At 41.4% G+C, this 20,845-nt stretch overlaps 1 protein-coding gene across 2 annotated transcripts in view; it reads right to left on the reverse strand.

Annotated features, from left to right (window-relative positions):
• The window catches only part of abcf3 (ATP-binding cassette, sub-family F (GCN20), member 3), a 93,476-nt gene that overhangs the window by 71,145 nt on the left and 1,486 nt on the right, over nucleotides 1–20,845 (reverse strand). For both annotated transcript variants that reach the window (XM_048604258.1, XM_020510875.2), the window contains exon 2: nucleotides 357–501. In XM_048604258.1, coding sequence (XP_048460215.1) covers nucleotides 357–501 — 145 coding nt within the window. The remainder of the gene's footprint in view (nucleotides 1–356; nucleotides 502–20,845) is intronic.

Below are 20,845 nucleotides of genomic sequence, written 5' to 3' on the forward strand. Positions count from 1 at the left end.
GCAATGTGGAGAAACGCATATACTCACATGCAACAATGGAAAAATTTGATTTAAAAAACTAATAGAATTTGCACCTTAATGATTTTTCCACTTTCTGTAACAGAAATATTAGCTTATACTGGGCAACAGCTCAATGTTGCATAGTTACAAAGGATAAAAGTTATCACATCATTGTGGTAATGCATGCCCATTGAACAAGGCACAAGTGTGTTATATCTACCATGTTGTGTGTTGACAAGTTGGAATGGTTTCTGACAGTGGGGTTTTAAAGGAGTTTTATTTCCAACTACTTAATATTTTTCACTTTGCTGACAAAACATCATGACATAAAAGTACGAAAGAAAACATTTACTCACAGTTTAAGGGTGTTAAACATTTTTTGACAAATCTCTCGTACATCATCTTTATTTTTTGAGACTGACACCTCTTGCAGAACATCACCAATTGCTTCAAAAATTTCATCAACTGATTCAAAATCAGCAGCACTGCTATCCAGAACACCTGAGGAAAACAATATCTCATTCTTAAGTGTTCTAATGAAGTTAGAAAGGCAAGCATAACAAGTATAAACACAAATGTGTCAAATTGCATACCTTACTGTAAACTTTCACCAAATATGACACCTAATTACCAAAAGTTAGTACTGCCAGTTAAATTTCAGTGTATTACAGTGCTTGGTGTATTGAATTATCATAAGTTTTCCACTGTCACTGTGAATAAAACAGCATAATTATAGAAATTGTCCTTTTAAACTTGCATTGTGCTGGACAGGTTCAGGTACAGGTCTGTCACTGTATAACATTAGGATACAGTACTGGTGAGCGCATGTCTGCTATTGTATGATACTTGGACACGGCACTGGAGGAGACAGGTCTAACACTGCCTGACTCTGGCAGAAGGTACAGGTAGTTACAATTTTGAGTTACATAAGATCGGCATAGAAGTTAAAGGGACCAGTCTGTCTTTGTAAAAAAAAAACAAGTACAGCTCTGCTATCTTTGATAGCAGTGATCAGTAATTTGAGGCAATGTTTAAAATATTCCTTGTTTAAAATATAAACATGTACAAGCAGTAGGAATCAATCATTTAGGACCAATAAAATGAAAAACAAATGACATGCATATTGGATAAATGAAAGAAATATTGTTGATACAGTCAACATACATCACTTGGTGTTGCATTGATTGCTCATTGCTCAGTCCAACTGTAAAGATTCCTGATTGCTAGTTACCAACTCCATTTCACCTTGCCAACAGTCTGGAATCAATCTGTTCATCTGTAAACTAGTCCATTCACAACCTTACTGTCACATTTTATTCCAAGTTTTTAACTTCATATATTTGACATTAACAAGACTGCCCATTTCCACCTGTTTCACTCCTTTCACTGCATCCTTGTCTCAGCTTACGTTGCTAAAAATTCATTGACCTAAACTCTTGACTCAACTATTCCAGCACACTCCTAGTGGAAGTCTCCCATTCATTCTCACACCTCTGTGAGCTACCCATGTTTTAAATCGTCCTGAGTCACAGTCTCTATCATTTCTCATTGACCTAAACTAACAAGTAACCAACTGACTTAAAAAGTCGGTTTTCAAATCCCTCCATGGCCTTGCCCCTCTAATTCCTTTCATCTCCTCCAACCAACAACTCTTTATTAGATCTGCATTCCTCTAGACCAGGCCTCTTGAAGATTCCCAAATCAGAAGCATCACACTGGTGGCTGCTCTTTCAGCTGCCTCTGCCTCAAACACTAGATTACCGTCCCGACGTAACTGGTCTCTCTATGTTGCTTTTCTCATTTAAGATACTCCTTAAAAGCTCTTTGACCAAGCTCTTAGTCATTGTGACCAATATCACTTTATGCCGGAATATCATACTTTGTTTTAAATGCCTCCATCGAGCACCTTGGGATGATTCGTTATGTTAAAAATACCGTAAGTTTCTTTCGCTGAGGAACAGTGTAAAGCCTTTCCAATAGCTAGGTGCATCCATCAATAACATTGGTTTTTTTCATGTAATCCTTGATCATTTTTGCAGAAACTTAATTTCTAGAGTCAGGAATATATTCCATGTGGATCCAAATATGCGAGAAGGAGCCTGGAGTTTAGTCAATTTTGGCTGAAAGGTCACAAAAGTTTCAAAAATTATAACAACTTGCCAAAAAATTTCATCAAAACTTCATGGATAGCCCTGGAAAATTGTTCATGGCATATCATCCCTGGGCCTAACAAAATGAACTTCAATTTGAGAAGGACAGGAGGGACATTCCCTTTTTCATCAAAACTATTTACGTGATATTATGTAAATGTAAGATTGCCAAACTAACAGTAATGTAATTGATAGCAAACAGCAGCACATTGCTTCAAGATTCAACATTACATTTACACCAGCTGCGATGTACTATCAGCATCAGGGAGACAATGTTATTGTTGAGTATATGGCCATTCCATAATTTATCATTGATAACTTCATACGTTTAGGTTCCACAATCACACTCAATCTCTCAGTGTGGAAATCAACAAGTTCATTACAAAAATTGCAGCTGTTATGTCTAAAGCTACATCATACGTGGACTGAGAACACTAAATTACAAGGTTACTGAGCATATGTCCTCAGAGGACTCCTCCAGCAGTCAGACTGGATGACAGACTATGGAGCAACGTTCTCTGTAAGCTACATGCACACATGACCATGCAGAAGCTTTTAAATAAAACCATGCATACAATTGCAAACACTATCATTTTATCTTCCGTATCTTTGATTGTGGTCTAAAATGGAAAAAAAGAACCGTTTTAAACCAAAGACAATGGAAGGAATCGCACCACTTGTAACAACAAGTTGCTGAAACTCATTGTGTGAGATGTTTAGACTGCTGCTTTTTTCAGGCAGCAGGGGAAGATGTTTGTAGAAGCACAACACCACCATGTGCAATCAGGGTGAAAGTTGGTGGAATGTTACACTTCAAAGGGGTAGTGAATGGGAATTCTAGCCCCACATTCCCAGAGTTGCCACAAAAATTGTAAAACTTTATCAAAATACACAAAGTTGAGTCTATCATAGATAAATTGAGAATCAACAGAAAACTTGGACTAGATTTCTGTATCACAGTTATTTACCTGTGGTTAGAATTTACTGTGAACAGACATATAATTCTGCTAGTTAAAACACTAAACCCCTTCTGAACCTACCCCCTCTGAATACAGACAAAAAGGAATTGTGTTATGCGTGAAGTGTAAATACAGTTCAATAGCACAGATCTTCAGGATTCAATGGCCGCTCCTTTTGTTTCCCTCAGTCCTTCAGTTATGTGACTTTTTTCTTCAGGTTTTCACTTCTTCACCATACCATTCACACCCACAACTGTTCAGCTACCTAAGAATCACAGGGGTCTTGCCAGGTATATGACCATTGGCATCCACAACTGATCACAATTCTGCTATCACCAGCAGAATAGTGAACCTTCATTGCACTTCCTCCATGACAAGTAGATTATCTCTTAGGTAGGGAGACCAAAACTGCGCACACTACTCCCGGTGTGGCATCACTAAGGCTCTGTGTAACTGCAGTAAGACATTCTTACTTCAGGGAGCAAATCCTCTTGCAACAAAGGCCAACATACCAATTCCCCTCCTAACTGCTTGCTGCAGTTGGCTGTTTACTTTCATGTACTGGTGTACAAGGATTCCCAGATCCCTTTACGCATCAACATTTCCCAATCTATCACCATTTAAATAATACTCTGCCTTTCTGTTTTTTCACACAAAGGTGTGATTTTACGCTAATCCATTCATATCTCTTCTGCAACATGTTGGCCCACACACTCAGCTAATTGAGTTCATCCTCCTCACAACTCTCAATCCTACCTAACTTGTTGTTGTCAGTAAACTTGAAAATCATCCAAGTCATTCATATCTACTTGGTACCCCAACATTGATTCTTGTGGTGCACCACTCACTACTATCTGCCACCTTGGAAAAAAAAACACATTTATTCCCAACATTTCCTGTCAATCTATTCTCAATTCATGCCAGTATATTACACACACAATCACGCATGCCTTGGTTCTGCCAATTAGTATCTTATGTGGGACCTTTTAAAAGCCTTCTTGAAATCCAAATCATATCTACTGGTTCTCCCTTATCAATTCTACTAGTTACATACTCAAAGTTTCAGTAGATTAGTTAAGCATGATTTCCCTTTTTTTTTTATAAACCAATGCTGACTTTGTCTAATTCAGTTAAAACTTGCCAAGTGTTCTGTTAGCACAGCTTTTAAAATAGACACTGGCATTTCCCCCACGACCGTGGTATGCAATTCTCTTATGTTTCTTCTCTCCCTCCTTTTTTTTAAAATAGTGGGATAACATCTGCCACCCTTCAATCTGTAGGAATTGTTCCAGAATCTATTCTGGAAATTGGATACTAATGTATCCAATATTTTCAGGACCACTTCATTCAGTATTCTGAGATGCAGATTAACCAAGTGCTAGGACATTAATGTTATTAAAGCGAGCATATTATTTTAAAATAAACCAATTTTCTTCAATTCCTCCATCTCAAGACCCTTAGTTCTTTAACATTTCTAGGAAATTATCTGTGCCCTCTTTAATGAAGACTGAACTAACATGCATGTTCAGTCTTCTGCCATTTCTTTTTCTCCACTATAATTTATCCCATATGCATTTGTTTTCACTAATCATTTTCTCTGCACGTTTATAGAAGCTTTTACAGTCACTTTTGTTCCTGCAAGTTTATCTTCATACTCTATTCTTCCCTTCGATCATCTTTTTTATTCTTTGTCAAATTCTAAACTGCTTCCAGTCCTTGGGTTTGCTATTTTAGGCAATTTTATAACCTTGTCTTTATTTCTAATACGATCCCCAATTTCTTCTATAAGCCATGGTTGAGCCACCTTTCCTGTTTTATTTTTGCGATAGAAATGAATAACTGCTGTTAATTCATGCATATGTTGCTTAAATATTAACCATTGCCTATCCTCTGCCAACCCTTTTGGTAAAGTTCCTCACTCAATCATTGCCAACTTATGCCTTATACCTTCACAACTTTCTTTTTTTGGATTCAAGATCCTAGTTCCTAGTTCCTGACTCAACTTTACTTTCCATCTTAAATGAACAATTCTCTTTTTTTGGTCACCTTTCCCCAACAGAATCGCACAAAAAGACTGTTAATTAATCTTTTTGCATTGCACAATACCCAGTCTTGTTTAGCTTGCTGTCTAGTTAATTCCTCAATGTATTGATCATGTATACATTCCATGAAATCCTCCTCCGCAGTATTATTGCTCATTTGGCTTGTTCAATCTATATAAAGTCACCCACGATTATAGTTGTACCCTCATTGCATGTATCTCTACATTCCAGTCTAATCACTTCCCTTAAATTTCTGCAACCCATGGAGGCCGATAGATAGCCCCCACCCAAGATAACTTGCCATAATAAAAATACGCTGACTGTCTTCAATTTACCATCTATTTTATCATGAACATTTAAGTTTCTCCCATATTATGATCCTTAGAAGAATACTCCTTGCCCTGACATTTATATCAATTTATTGTTTTATCTGGTTTATTGCTTTGCCAATTTGACAGATTAGTGACCCTCTAGCCATGCAAGATAATATCTGTTTTGAAGGATCTTTGAAGAGAACCTATGCAGTGCTCTCTCGGACATCCCTTGGCATTCTACGACTTGAGAGATCATGTCGACAAGAAGGAATATATACTAAGGCACTAAGATGCAAAGGATATTGCCTTAAAATGCAAACTTCAAAGGCACCATGCAAAACCAAAGGATCAAAGTGTCAAAGTGAATGAACGTACTAGGAATTGAAAAAGGACATCTGGTCACTGAGCCTGTTCCATTCTACGAGGCTTTCAGAATGGCGCATTCGATTCTGGTCTCCCTGCTGTAAGAATTATGTTGTTAAACTTGAAGAGGTTCAGAAAAGATTTAAAAGGATGTTGCTGGGATGGAAGGGTTTGAACCATAGGGAGAAGCTAAATAGGCTGGGGTTTTTCCTTCCTGGAGTGTCGGAGGCTGAGGGGTGACCTTAGAGGTTTACAAAAATCATGAGGGGCATGGATAGGGTGAATAACCAAGGACTTTTCCCTGGGATGGGGGAATCCAAAACTAGAGGGCATAGGTTGAAGCTGAGAGGAGAAAGTTTTAAAAAGGGCCCTGAGGGGCACTATTTTCACACAGAGCTGGTGCGTATATGGAATGAGCTACCAGAGGTGGTGGTGGAAGCGGGTAAAATTATAGCATTTAAAAGTAAACTGGATAGGTACGTGAATAGGAAGGGTTTAGACGAATATGGGCTAAATGCTGGCAAATGCGATTAGGTTAGTTTAGGATATTGGTCAGCACAGACAAATTGGACAGAAGGCTTTGTTTCCGTGCTGTATAACTTTATGATTCTATAACTGCTTCATGTGCTAACCCCACTAACCTGCCTTGCTTTATATCTTTGTGATTGCCTCACAAAAATTATCTATTGATTTTAGGTGTAAAATCAATAGAGTCCCAGCAGCTACTGCAATTTTGGGAAAGAGTTCCATATTGTTTATCACTCTTCGCAAAGAAATGTTTCCTAATCTTTCTACTAAATGGCCTTTAGATTTTAGGATAGAAAAGCTTTCTACCTAACCTGTTGATTCCCTTAAAAACATCAAAAATCTCAATCAAATGACTCCTCAATCTCATTGATACTAGGCATTATTAAGGGCTGAATGCAGTTTAGAAGGACACAAAATATAGTTTAAAAATGGCACTTAAGTTTATAGGATTGGATCTTACTGCTGACCATATCAACCCAGTCAAAAGGTAGGGAGGTCAGGATGAATAAGAATATGATTATTCACCTAATGGGGAGAGGTGCAATACAGGTAACAAGGGAAGATCACTGATACATAGATGGGTTCAATAGCAGAAACTGAGAAATTGATAGGTGGGTAGACAGCATCAAGCATTATTTCTCTCAAGTATTTTATTTTTATAACAAAATTCAAGAGCATCTAGTTCTACAAAACTGGGGAGGAGAACTAGGCGAATTAACTTGGGTTCAGATGAAAGGTTTAAAAGTACCTTTCCCAATTGGGAAGTTGAAGATCGGTGCCACACTGCAAACTTACTCGTGGTAGCTGGCAATGCTCATCGGCACAAACAGCCCTACTGACCTTAAAAACTCCAAAGGAAACCTAATGGGAATCATAGCGAAAAAAAAAAAACTAGTCAAGATCTGACAAACATTTGAATAGATTTAGTTAACTTAAAAGTGGCTGAACTTTCTGTATGGAGAAAAACACAATTTCAAAAATCCCTGATTAGAGAAGACAGCGATGGCTGCTCAGAGTAAAATAGAACTAGCGTTGTAAAGAGTCTTTGGCAGAATAGAGAAACCGAAACACTGTACTATTAAGTCCAAAGATACAGAAAGAATATAGAATTTGAAAAATGCTACAGTCTTAGAGTTTGGGTTTGCCCAGCACAGCCCAGTTTGAAAACTAATGAACTGTAACATTGGCACTCAATGACACCAAGGCCACATTCAGCCCACTTTCACTTACAATTGATAGATTCATGTTCAGGCACTAGTTGGTCTCTATTCAAACCCGGCAAGATGGTAGGATTCAGTTAAAAAGAAGCAAAATACTACAGATGATAGAAATCTGAAGTAAAGACAGAAACTTCTGCAGAAACAATAGGTCTGGCAGATGTGTGGAGAGAGAATGCAAGTTAATGTTTTCAGCCCAAAGACACTTCTTCGAACTGTGGGATTCAGTGCTGCTCACTCTCCTGTTGCACTGTATCAACAATGCCCATAGCCCAGGAGTGAATTTTTTAAAAAAAGTTAGAAATGGAATTTGAGTATTATCCAGACTTCCACACGTTAAAAATAGAGCTAGCAATCCTGTTGCTCAGGTTCTCTTCTAGTGCATATTCACTTCCTTTGGAGAACTGCGTTGAAATTGGTAGATTAACACATCAGGAAATTGCATGAATGAACCGACGTACCACCAGTGATACAGTTTATATACATCCATGAGAGTTAGGCACAGCATAATTGAAATGAAGGTATTTTAGGGGTTTTGCTTAACTTTCTATTTCAATGACTTAAAGTGCACAAATTCAGAAATCACACAACAGGTTATAGTCCAACAGGTTTATTTGAAATCACAACCTTTCAGAACCTATTTCCGCCTATATATTCTGTGCCTGTGCGCTTCCCTCCACTTCACCTAACAAAAGGAGCACTGCTCTGAAAGCCTGCAATTTCAAATAAACTTGTTGGATTACAACTTAGTGTGTGTGACTTCTGACTTTGTCCACCCCAGTCCAACACCAGCACCTCCACATTGAAGAGTACATGCAACATATGTTGGCATTGTGAAAGCATGGTACATTTGCCCCTTCCCGAACATGGTTTGCTATCCAGTTTTAGGAGTTGCAAAACAAAGTTCATTGGCTTGCTTTCAGAGATGAAAAGTAAAACCTGAACTTTGTCCAACTACTGAATACTAGCAGCTGTCTTGTGACACCATTCATTAAGACAGACGATATTGCAGTGCTCTCAACTTCATTCCCAGTACGATGCTATTTCAAAATCTAAATTTAGAGCTAGGAGTTGCTCAGCAGGGGCAAATGGTTATATCTACAATAATTTAAGAAGCTATAACTGGGCCTTAATGCTAAGAACCATACATGTGTGTGTAATTAGAAAAAAAGGAAGCCTCAGCACCAATCCCAGGACTGTCCTATTCAACCTTGTTGTATTTCCATACCATTACATCTATGTCTGGAAAAATACTTGATTAACCAATTGGAGTATGAAGAGATCGGCCAATCAAGACAGTGAAAAACAGTCTCATTGACATGGTTTGGGGAAAAGAAAAAAAACACCTCGATGAGTGTCGCCACTGGACAGTTTTGCCACTTCCTTGGAGCTCACAACCCAAGATAACGGGTGGTCTGGGGCTGAGGGTGTAGGGGACGGAGCGCATTCATAGCTTTGGCATTATGATGTCAAGGTGATAATAAAATTCAAAATGCCAATTGTTCCGATTTCCATTTTAGACAAGAATATGACTTCAGAGAGAACACTTGGTATTTGGGACATTTCTGTACATATATATTAAAAGGCTTTTATTTAAATAGAACCTTCCATATTCTCAGGACATTATAAAACATCTCCCAATTAATTATTTTTGAAAAGTGGCTACTGTTGCTCTCAGGTAAATCATAACAGTCAATTTGAAATCTCTTCTGAACATGCAGCCACTATCTTATGGTAGGCTGACTCTTTCTTACAGCACAAAGCAGCTCTTAAGATTGCTATCCAGAACCACAGAACTCCTGCAGAAACACATTCTTCCCTCTGTCCATATTTTCTCTCCTTATTCTAGGTCAAATATTTTAACAGGCATATTGTATGAAATGGATACTTCTTCTCCAGACAAAAAGCTTCACTTTTCCATGGAAAAATTGAGTATCTAGAATGCAAGATTACTGAATTTCCAAATCTGCTGATGCTCTGGATCGAGTTTTGAAACTTGACCTTGCAGTACTGTGTCCATAACATCATTTAGCATAGAAAGTATGATGCAGATTTTTGAAGACCAATTATTCCACCTCATTCACAAAAATTCTTCTAAAAATGTAAATCAAAATAGTAAAATCTAGAAGTATTCAGCTGGTCACATAGCATCTGTGGAGACACAGTACTTTTAGCATTTTGTTTGCTTACAGACTTCTAGCTTCTACACTATTTTGCTCTTGTAAAAGTTTAATAGTATTATTGCTGTGCTTTTTCAACCACCATCCCCGCAAACCACAACCCCCCCCACCACACTCACACTTTCCTGGAGATGCTATTGCTGCAGAAGGCTCACAGCCCTTTGAAAGCTTTTTGATCAGCAACTTGGCGTTAGGTTGGCAACACAGAGGCCTTTCCAACCTGTGACAGCATCACAATGAGCCCAAACCTGCCAACATTCATATCCACACACATCTTCTAACAGAAAAAAAATCCCCCTACAAAATCACCCAATACAGGCCAAAGGAAAGAATGGATAATAAGACAATTAGATTGCAAGGATGGAAATTCCATGAGAGTTCAGACAACTAAAGGCACCGCCACCACAGCAGAGTTACAGAAAGGAACATACAAGAAATCAAACTCATGATTAAGAAATAGGGAAAACCGAGGAAACAAAGTTAAACAGAAGTATGAGACAACAAGGTGTACAGCTGGATGAACACAGCAGGCCAAGCAGCATCAGAGGAGCAGGAAGGCTGACGTTTCCGGCCTAGACCCTTCATCAGAAATGGGGGAGGGGAAGGGGGTTCTGAAATAAATAGGGAGAGAGGGGGAGGCGGATAGAAGATGGATAGAGGAGAAGATAGGTGGAGAGGAGACAGACGGGTCAAAGAGGCGGGGATGGAGCCAGTAAAGGTGAGTGTAGGTGGGGAGGTAGGGAGGACGGACAGGTCAAGGGAGCGGGATGAGGTTAGTAGGTAGGAGATGGGGGTGGGGCTTGAGGTGGGAGGAGGGGATAGGTGGGAGGAAGGACAGTTTAGGGAGGCGGGGACGAGCTGGGCTGGTTTTGGGATGCGGTAGGGGGAGGGGAGATTTTGAAGCTTGTGAAATCCACATCGATATCATTGGGCTGCAGGGTTCCCAAGCGGAATATGAGTTGCTGTTCCTGCAACCTTTGGGTAGCATTGTTGTGGCACTGCAGGAGGCCCAGGATGGACACGTCGTCTGAGGAATGGGAGGGGGAGTTGAAATGGTTTGCGACTGGGAGGTGCAGTTGTTTATTGGGAACCGAGCATAGGTGTTCTGCAAAGCGGTCCCCAAGCCTCCGCTTGGTTTCCCCGATGTAGGAGGCCACAACTGGTACAGCAGATGCAGTATGCCACATCAGCAGATGTGCAGGTGAACATCTGCTTGATGTGGAAAGTCTTCTTGGGGCCTGGGATGGGGGGTGAGGGAGGAGGTGTGGGGACAGGTGTAGTGCTTCCTGCGGTTGCAGGGAAAAGTGCCGGGTGTGGTGGGATTGGAGGGGAGTGTGGAGCGGACAAGGGAGTCACGGAGAGAGTGGTCCCTCCAGAAAGCAGATAAGGGTGGGGAGGGAAAAGTGTCTTTGGTGGTGGGGTCGGATTGCAGATGGCGGAAGTGTCGGAGGATGATGCGTTGGATCCGGACGTCGGTGGGGTGGTACATGAGGACGAGGGGGATTCTTTTTTGGTTGTTATTGCGGGGACGGGGTGTGAGGGATGAGTTGCAGGGAATGTGGGAGACACTGTGGAGGGCATTCTCGACCACTGTGGGGGGGGTGGAATTGCGGTCCTTGAAAAACGAGGACGTCTGAGATGTACGGGAGTGGAATGCCTCATCCTGGGAGCAGATGCGGCGGAGGCAAAGGAATTGGGAATAGGGGATGGCATTTTTGCAGGAAGGTGGGTGGGAGGTGGTGTATTCTAGGTAGCTGTAGGAGTCGGTGGGCTTGAAATGGATATCGGTTTCTAGGTGGTTGCCCGAGATGGAGACAGAGGTCCAGGAAGGTGAGAGAGGTGTTAGAGATGGTCCAGGTGAACTTAAGGTTAGGGTGGAAGGTGTTGGTGAAGTGGCTGAACTGTTCGAACTCCTCGTGGGAACATGAGGCGGCGCCGATACAGTCATCAATGTAACGGAGGAAGGTGGTGTTTCGGGCCACTGTAGGTATGGAAGAAGGATTGTTCCACGTAACCTAGAAAGAGGCAGGCATAGCTTGGGCTGCAAAGCAGTCCCCAAGCCTCCGCTTGGTTTCCCCAATGTAGGAGGCCACAACGGGTACAGCGGATGCAGTATGCCACATTAGCAGATGTGCAGGTGAACATCTGCTTAATGTGGAAAGTCTTCTTGGGGCCTGGGATGGGGGTGAGGGAGAAGGTGTGGGGACAGGTGTAGCACTTCCTGCGGTTGCAGGGTAAAGTGCGGGTACCCATTGCCACCCCCTTTGTCTGTAGGAAGTGGGAGGAATTGAAAGAAGTTATTGAGGGGGAGGACGAGTTCAGCTAAGCGGACGAGGGTGTCAGTGGAGGGGGACTGGTCAGGCCTGCGGGACAGGAAGAAGCGGAGGGCCTTTAGGCCATCTGTATGGGGAATGCAGATGTATAGGGACTGGACGTCCATGGTAAAGATGAGGTGTTGGGGACCGGGGAATTGGAAGTTCTGGAGGAGGTGGAGGGCGTGGGTGGTGTCACGGACGTAGGTAGGGAGTTCCTGGACCAAGGGGGAGAAAATGGAGTCCAATTAGTTGGAGATAAGTTCGGTGCGGCAGGAGCAGGCAGAGACAATGCGTCGACCAAGGCATTCAGATTTGTGGATTTTGGGAAGGAGATAGAAGTGGGCGGTGCGGGGTTGGGGAATGATGAGGTTGGAGGTCACCTGAGGTGATGAGGTTGTGGGTGGTTTGGGAAATGATGGTTTGGTGTTCGGGGGTGGGGTCATGATCAAGGGGTGGTAGGAGAGTTGGAGTCTGGCCTCGGCGATGTAGTGCGCCATACTACAACTGCACTTCCCTTGTCCGCGGATTTCATGGTGAGGTTGGGATTGGAGCGGAGGGCTGCACGTTCTGCGGGGGAGAGGTTGGAGTGGGTGAGAGGGGTGGAGAGGTTGAGGCGATTGATGTCTCGACAGCAGTTGGAGATGAAGAGGTCGAGGGAGGGTAGGAGGCCTTGGGGTGGTGTCCAGGAGGAGGGGGTGTGTTGGAGGCGGGAGAAGGGGTCAGTAGAGGGATGGTTAGGTTCACGGTTGAAGTAGTAAGCGTGGAGGCAGAGGCAGCAGAAAAACTGCTCTATGTCCAAACGTGACCGGTAGTCGATGTGTGGGTGGAGGGGGACAAAGGTGAACCCTTTACGGAGGACTGACCGTTCGTCCTCAGTACGGGGGAGGTCTGGGGTTCACGGTGAAGACTCGGCAGGGCTGAGTGTTGCTGTCTCCTCTGGAGCTGCTGGCTGTGGGCGGAGCGACGTCGGCATTGGCTGTGGGCGGAGTTGCGTCGGCAGCGGTGACGGTAGGCGCGTCTTCAGTGTCTGTGGTGTTGGTCTCGGAAGTGGAGGCAGTGGCATCAGCAGCGATGGCGTTCGCTGTCCCGGAAGTGGGGTACCCGGCGGTGGATGTGACGTCATCTGTGGGTTCTCCGACAGTGGCCTCATGGCCAATGGCGGCGGGCACATTGTGGGGAAGGTCGAGTAGGCCCGTTTTGGGTGGCAGGCACCAGTAAGTTTACTATACTTACGGTTTTTAGTGTCCAATAAAGCTGAGTAGAATTGAGAGTTCAGGTTGTGGATCCTACGAAGAATAAAAAACAGGAAAGGTCCTTTGCAAGTCTGGGAAAGGGAGGCTCTGAGCTGGGGTAGGCTTGATTGTAGTGCCCGGAAATGCTGGCGCATTGCTGCGAGTGTTCCCGGAGATGCCGGCGAAGTACGACAACTTTAAACTTCAGGCATTAGGCTGCTTAACTGACTAGGGCAGAGATGATGAGCACGTGAGGACAGGATGCGAGTAGATTTTTGAATGAACTGAATTTTTAGATACATGAAGCAAGTGAGACAATTCTGGACAGAATTGGAGTAGGCAACAATGGAAATGAGAAAAAGAGGTGCACCAATAAGACACCAAGGTTGGAAATGAAGTAGTTTACACAGAGGTAAAAATTGGAGCATAGGTCTGAATGGTTGGTTACAGTGTGAACTTGGCGAGTGGAATTATTGGGCGAACACAATGATTCAACAAGCTTTGATCTTGAGGGAAGATGGAGTAGGTTGGACGCATATTCATTGGAATTAAATGAAGAAATAAACATAAGATCCGGAGGGACAGATATTGAGAGGATGTTTCTGTGTGTGTACGTTTGCGCATGTGGTGGTGGCTGAGGTGAGGGTGGCATTTTGAACTACAGGCAGAGTTTAAAATTTGGGGTCTTCTATTTAACACTGACACAAGGAGAATCTTTTCTTCTCTCAGTAGGTCATTAATCTTTGGACTTCTACTTTGGAGGATAGGTAACTGAATACACTCAAAGCTAAGTGAAGACTGAGATTTAAACATTATGGCAGTCAAATGAGTTATGGAGAGCTGACAGGAAAATACAGTCAAAGTCATAATCATATTGAATGCAAAGCTGGCAGTATGGAGGGAACAAATGACCTAATCCTGCTCCAAAGACTTGTCTTCTTCAAAACTGCAATTTGCCCATGATTGGATGCCAGACATTCAGTGTAGCAACAAGCAGCCATTTTTCCAGAAAGGGGAGACTGACTAGTAGCCAGGAGGCTGAACTATGGCTGACTCCCTTTCCATATACCTCATGAGCACAAAGACATGTATCATACAACCTACCTTATCCCTAACTCAGAACAGCTAACATGCACAGAGTTTTTGGTTAATTACAATTCAGCCCTAAGGATAAAAAGAAGAAAGTGACATAACAAGGAATTTCAATACTCCTACCACAAACTAAGGAGTCAGCCCAAGGATTTGTGTACCTCATTTTTTGATCTGATGCAAGTGCTTAACTGAACCTTGCTTACGTTTAGATATTTCTATTTTACAGCACGAATTATTACTTTACTGTACACAGTCGTGTGTTGACTTTAGTCACTGGCTCCCTTTTACGCAACAGGTGTTTCACATCAGTATTTTTGTATGAATGAATATTCCACGTGAAAGTCACGGATTACATTCAAAAATCAACTGGATCTATAGCTGTAGTTTTAAGTTCACAGTAAATTAAATACTGAGAGTGAACTAAAAAAAGGAAGGACTGAAAAATTGTTAAACTCAAATCTGTCATGTTTTACCCAACTGTGTACAGCTATCCATTTGCAGTTCATAGGAAAGTGATGTCACCAATAGCTGGGCAAAAAGTAGCTTGTGAGGAAACTTGAAACATTGATCGATGTAGCGTCAGAGGCCGTTGGTTCACTTTAGCTGGACAAGCTGGAACACACTGAAAGGCCTTCTGCATCTGTCAGTAAAACTTACTGGAGCCTCACCAAAGTATTCATTTCATTCAATGGTCTGACTGCACAACATTCTTGGAACTCCTCTGCAGATGCACCCCACCTGAAACTCACCCCAGAGTCTGACATACCAAGTCCCACTTTTGTGCAACTGTGCTTGGCTGAGCCCCAAACTCTGTTTCTAACTCAATACTATTTGATAAGACGTGTGAATTTAAAGAACCTTCTGAAGCAGCAAACCAAATGCAGCCAGTACTTTCGACCAATTTCAAGTCGGTACGACCTTCACACTATTTGCTTCATTCTCTTTCACCAGAAATTCATTCAGCTGCTTTCCTGAACCATTTAAATGGGTCACTTCAAAGGCTCATGAGAACAACCCTCATGCTTTGAGTAACCAAATCTCAGTTTGTTTATCCTTCATTCTGAAACTTCTGAATATTTAAACTTGGGACAAGGATACTGAAAAGGGACCTAACAGAGAAAAACAGAAAATGTAAATGGCAAGTTAAAAATGGATGTCAAGAAGCAATTCTTCAGTGACAATTACTGGAGTAGTCTCCTGTTGAGGGCAGTGGGGAGAAGTTCTGCTGGTTCATTCAGCAAGCAGTTAGATGACGTGAAGAAGACTAGAATCAAAATCAAAGAGAAAGGAGAAGTACATTATCATGCAAGCAGAAGTACATTAGGCTAATTGATAACCCTCTTCAGTAATTCTCTTTGCTGGTCTCTGATCACCATTATTTTGTCCAACATGGCCTCAGTTATAGAAACATAGAAGATAGGAGCAGAGGAGGCCATTCAGCCCTTCAAGGATGTTCCACCATTCTTCACAATCATGGTTGATCGCCCAACTCCTTAGTCTAATCCTGCTTTCTCCCCATAACATTTGATCCCATTTGCCCCGAGTGCTATATCTAGTCACCTCTTGAATACATTCAATGTTTTGGCATCAATCTGCTTTCCTGAGTTTTTGCTGGCCTGGACAGCCATCCACTGAGCCTCAAGGAAATTTGACTGACAGGTTTTTCTAAGTCTCATTCAGGAAGCACAATGATAGAGTAATCTGTCATTTGAAAGAAAAGCCTAACATTTTTTGCAATCTTGCTGTGCAAATGAGCATGTTAAAATTTCATACACTTGTTAAGATATTGATACATGTCAGGCTTTCAAAAATAAATGTAACCTTGAGATGATCAGTGGCTTTACATTGCCTTCCAGATATTTAAAAAATTTTGCTAATCTCAAATCTGGAATGTGTGGAAGAAAAGTTTTAAAATAAAAAAAATCAACTGCAGTTGTTGCTAATTTGTTTCTGTGGAGAATATCACAGGTTAAGCATGGAGCTCAGCCATAATCTTGGAAAACTGCAGAGCAATTTGAGGGACCATATGCCCTCCTTCTGTTGCTCTTTCTTATATTGTCATTTAAGTTGAAGCGATTCTTTCTTTGTATGCACACTTGAGGCTGGAGTTCTTCCTAATTCAGGCGAAGACTCTGCATAGATAGGCTCCAGTTATTTGAAAGACCCAAGAGAGTTAATAGCTCTTAACTCGGTAAAAGGGATCAGTTCAGGGTCGACTTTTGTTGGTCATTTATATAAATGATTTGGACAAGAATACAGAAGTCATGGTTAGCATGCTTGCCAATGACACCAACATTTTTGGCAAAGTAGACATGAGGACATTGTCTAAGACTACAAAGGGATCTTGATCAAATGGGTCAATGGGCTGAAAAATAGCAGATAAAGTTCAATCTGGATAAACGCAAGGTATTGCAAAACAAGGTTCAGCTTATAGAATTAATGGTCGGGCCTTGGGCAGTGTTGTAGAACAGAAGGACCTGGGGGTTCAAGTACAAAATTCTTTGAAGTTTGCACCACAAAGACAGGGTAGTTAAAAAGGCATTGGCGTGCTTGTCTTCAGTGTTCATTCCTTTAAGTATAGGAGTTGAGAAGTCATGGTGAGGTTGTACAGGACATTGGTGAGGCCTCTTCTGGAATACTGTGTCCAGTTCTGGTTGCCCAGTTATAGGAAAGACATTAAGGTTTTGAAGTAGACATTATTAAGCTAGAGAGAGAGTTCAGAAGAGATTTACCAGGATGATGCCAGGTGTGGAAGGTTTGAGTTATAAAGAAAGGCTGGGACTTTTTCCCAGTAGGATGTTGAGAGGAGACCTTATTGAAGTTTATAAAATAATGAAGGGTATAGATAGAGCCAATTATAGTTGTCTTTTCCCGAGGATGGGGGATTTCAAGACCAGGGGGAACATTTTTAAGGTGACAGGAGAGATTTTAAAAAAAGACATGAGGGGAAAATTTTATTTACACAGACAGCGGTTTGCATGTGGAAGTGGTGGATGTGGGTACAATTAGAATGTTTAAAAAGATATTTGCATAAGTACATGAATACGAAAGGTTTGGAGGGATACAGACCAGGAGCAGGCAGGTAGAACTAGTTTAGTTTGGGATTATATTCAGCATGGACTAGTTGGACCCAAGCGTCTGTTTCCATGCTATGACTGTATGACTCTAGCCCTGTGGTTTCACAGGATCAGACATCCTCCAACAATTCTCAAAAGTTTTTGATTCATTCTCAGAATTTGGATACAGCTGGCAAAGCTGGAACTCAATTTAACCCACATTAATTTGATGGTAGTATTTCTTATTCAACCACTGTGGACTGAGATGATGGTTCGTTCACAAAGCTGTTCGGCCAGGAGGTCCATTATTTTGACTAAGCAATCATAAAGGAATCAGTGATACATGCAAGTAGAATGGCATGTGACTTAGAGGAAATTGTGGAGCTAGTGCATTTCCCATGCATGTGCTGTCCTTGCCTGTTAAGCAATGATAGTCATTGGTTTGGAAATGCTGAGAGTATTTGTATACAGTACACAAATGATGAGGGGAGCAAATATTTAAGCTAATTGGTATCTATCTTCATCTCTTTGGCATTAGAGGGCTTGACAGGGTAGGTGCTGAAATGTTATTATCCTTTCAGCAAGAGTCTAGGACCAGAGGTCATAATCTCAGTTTAAAGAGTCACCCATTTAAACTAAAGACAAAAAGAGGAATTTCTTGTCTCAGAGGGTAGTAAAGCTGTCAAACTCTATCACAGAGGACTGCAGAGACTGAGTCATTAGCATATTAAGGCTAAGATAGAAAATTCTTTAAGCAATTAGGGTTTCACAGACTATGGGGAAAAAGGCAGAAAAATGGATTTGAGGATTATCAGATAAAATCTCATTGGGTGGCAGATGGGTTGACCGAACTATTTCTGTTCTTATGAAATATGGTCTCCGACTCCTCCCCTGCCTTAGATTACCTGCTGCTTAAATCCCCATCCGTTCATTTGTTACCACTAGGAATAACTACTTCAATGCATTTCCGGTTGATCTCCCGCATTCCACCCTCGGTAAATTTGATGTCGTCTAAAAGTCTGTGGTTCATGTTCTATACACTCACTGTGCTCCAATGACCCCTCAATTAATTAGGGTCTCAGATTAACAATTCTCATACTTATTTCCAAATCCCTCCATAGCTTTGAATTTCCCAGCCCCACAACCCTTCTAAATATCACGTTGTTCCAATTTTGGCATTTGAATATTTCAATTATAATTGCTCAACCATTGGTAGCGTAATATCAACTGCTAAGGTCCTGCATAAAATTCTCTTTCTGACTTCAAAAGACTCCTTAGAGCCTACCTCTTTGATCAAGTCTTTGGTTAACTGCCTTTATTATGCTTTGTATCGGAGTACAATATTTTGTTACGCTGCTTTCCTGAATCACCTTGACATGTTTATTGAAGGTACTATATAAATCTAAGTTCCGGTTATTGCAAAGGTTGATGATTGATCAAGGGATTGTTCTCTGTCCTAGGTGATAGTGAACTGGACACAAAAACCTTATGCAACACTATCCTGTGTTGAATCTTCAGGTCTGCTGATTCCTATGTGCCTGAGCCCATGTATTTTCTGTTATAATAATTCACAACAAGACAATTATCAAGCTGGGGAGTACAAACAACTGCCAAGATGCAACTTGTACAGGGCTCGATCTGGAGCAATGGTCTAAAAGACTTGGGCCTTATGGAAAAAGGTGAACTTGTTAAATTTATTTGAAATGCCTCTTTGAAGGAGAATTGAAAGGATCAGTTGGGCAGAAAAATAAAAAATGCTGCAAAGAGTGAATAAACAAAAATTTACTAAACATAATTAGGAGCAGATTTGGCAAGGCTCATCTTAAGAGGGAACAGACTTGCAAAGCACATTTGATGATGGTGGAACACAATGGTCTCAATATCAGAACCGAAAGTACCAAGGAGAATAATGCTCTGGTGCCCTTATAATGCCCTTATATGCTGCAACACCAAGAAAATACTGTGCATGAGTATCTGTAAGCCATCTTCAGCAGCTGATTTGAATTTAATCTTGGCTCCGTATAACACAAAACCAAGAATATGCACAACTAAAATTCATATTTAACAAATCAAAATGTCTGAACAGCGTGAACAGTTCAAGAAAAAAAAAAATCAGGAATTGATCTTCTTAGATACCCAATTATATTTTCAACCTTGCCACTTATGTTTCCATGATGCTACAATCCAGAATTTTGTAAAACACATTTTCTATGAAAGCCCATTTCCTCAATTTACTTCCAAATTTGAGAATCATACCATTTGTTAGAAATTTTCAACTGATATTCTTTGCTAAATAAGCATCAAAAAGCAATCGTTAACTATTACCTTACAGTGTCAAAGTATCAGTGAAATAAAACATACAATGGTAACTGTGATGTTAAAGAAGGAGCCCACAATGACCAAGACACCATGAATAGCTGAAACAGCTAAAATTAAGGTGCGCCAGAGTTTTAACAAAAATCAAATGTTCCATTATTGCAGACCAGCAACCAGCAAGGCAAACAGAATAACAAACTATGCAGCCAATTCAAGCCATGGGAGGAAGGGCAGGAAAGACTTGTAAGGCTAGAGTTTGGCATCAGAGTTTTGACAAAGGCGTGAACATTTCAGTATCAAAAAATGTGAAGTGAGCTAATTTAACAGAAAGACATGACCGACTCTACTGCCTAATCGAGCAGTGGAGGGAGATTCAACCATAGCTTTCAACAGAACTGGACAAACATCTGAAGAGAAATACATTGTACTACAGGAAAAGGCTAGGGCACAGGACAGCCCAAGTTGCTCTTACACAGGCATGACAATTCTACAGTTTACTCAGAGCATGAATATTAATACAATAACATACTAAGAATTTTTAACATACTTATTGAGAGATGAATAATGGCCAGGACACTGAGAACACTGTGCTTTTCCAGAATAATAATAGTGGGCACTTCAATGTCCATCTGACAAGTCAGATAGGAATTTCAATTAATGTCTCATGAGAGCTGGCCACCCAGCACACCCTCAAGACCAGCCCACTGACGGTTCAGCATTCCCCCAATCATGAGTTCAGTTGGCTGGATGCCTGGTCTGCAATGTAGAGTGACACAAAAAACACAGGTTCAACTCCTGCTACTCACAACGTGACCTCCTCTACATTGGAAAAACAAAACTCAGACTGCTTGACCACTTTGCAGAACACCTACATTCTGTCCATAAAAATGCCTGCAAGCTTCCAGTTGCCTGTCACTTCAAAACACCATTGTGCTCCTTGGTCAACATTTTGGTCTTAGGCTTGCTGCAGTACACTGACAAGACTTGAAGAACAGTGTCTCATTTTCCACTTGGGAACTGAGCAGTCTTTAGGATTTAATATCAAATTCAATAGTATTGGGTAAAAAGTGAAAGAACTGCA

This window comes from Rhincodon typus, chromosome 13, assembly GCF_021869965.1.
Source record: "Rhincodon typus isolate 14 chromosome 13, sRhiTyp1.1, whole genome shotgun sequence".
Taxonomy (NCBI): domain Eukaryota; kingdom Metazoa; phylum Chordata; class Chondrichthyes; order Orectolobiformes; family Rhincodontidae; genus Rhincodon; species Rhincodon typus.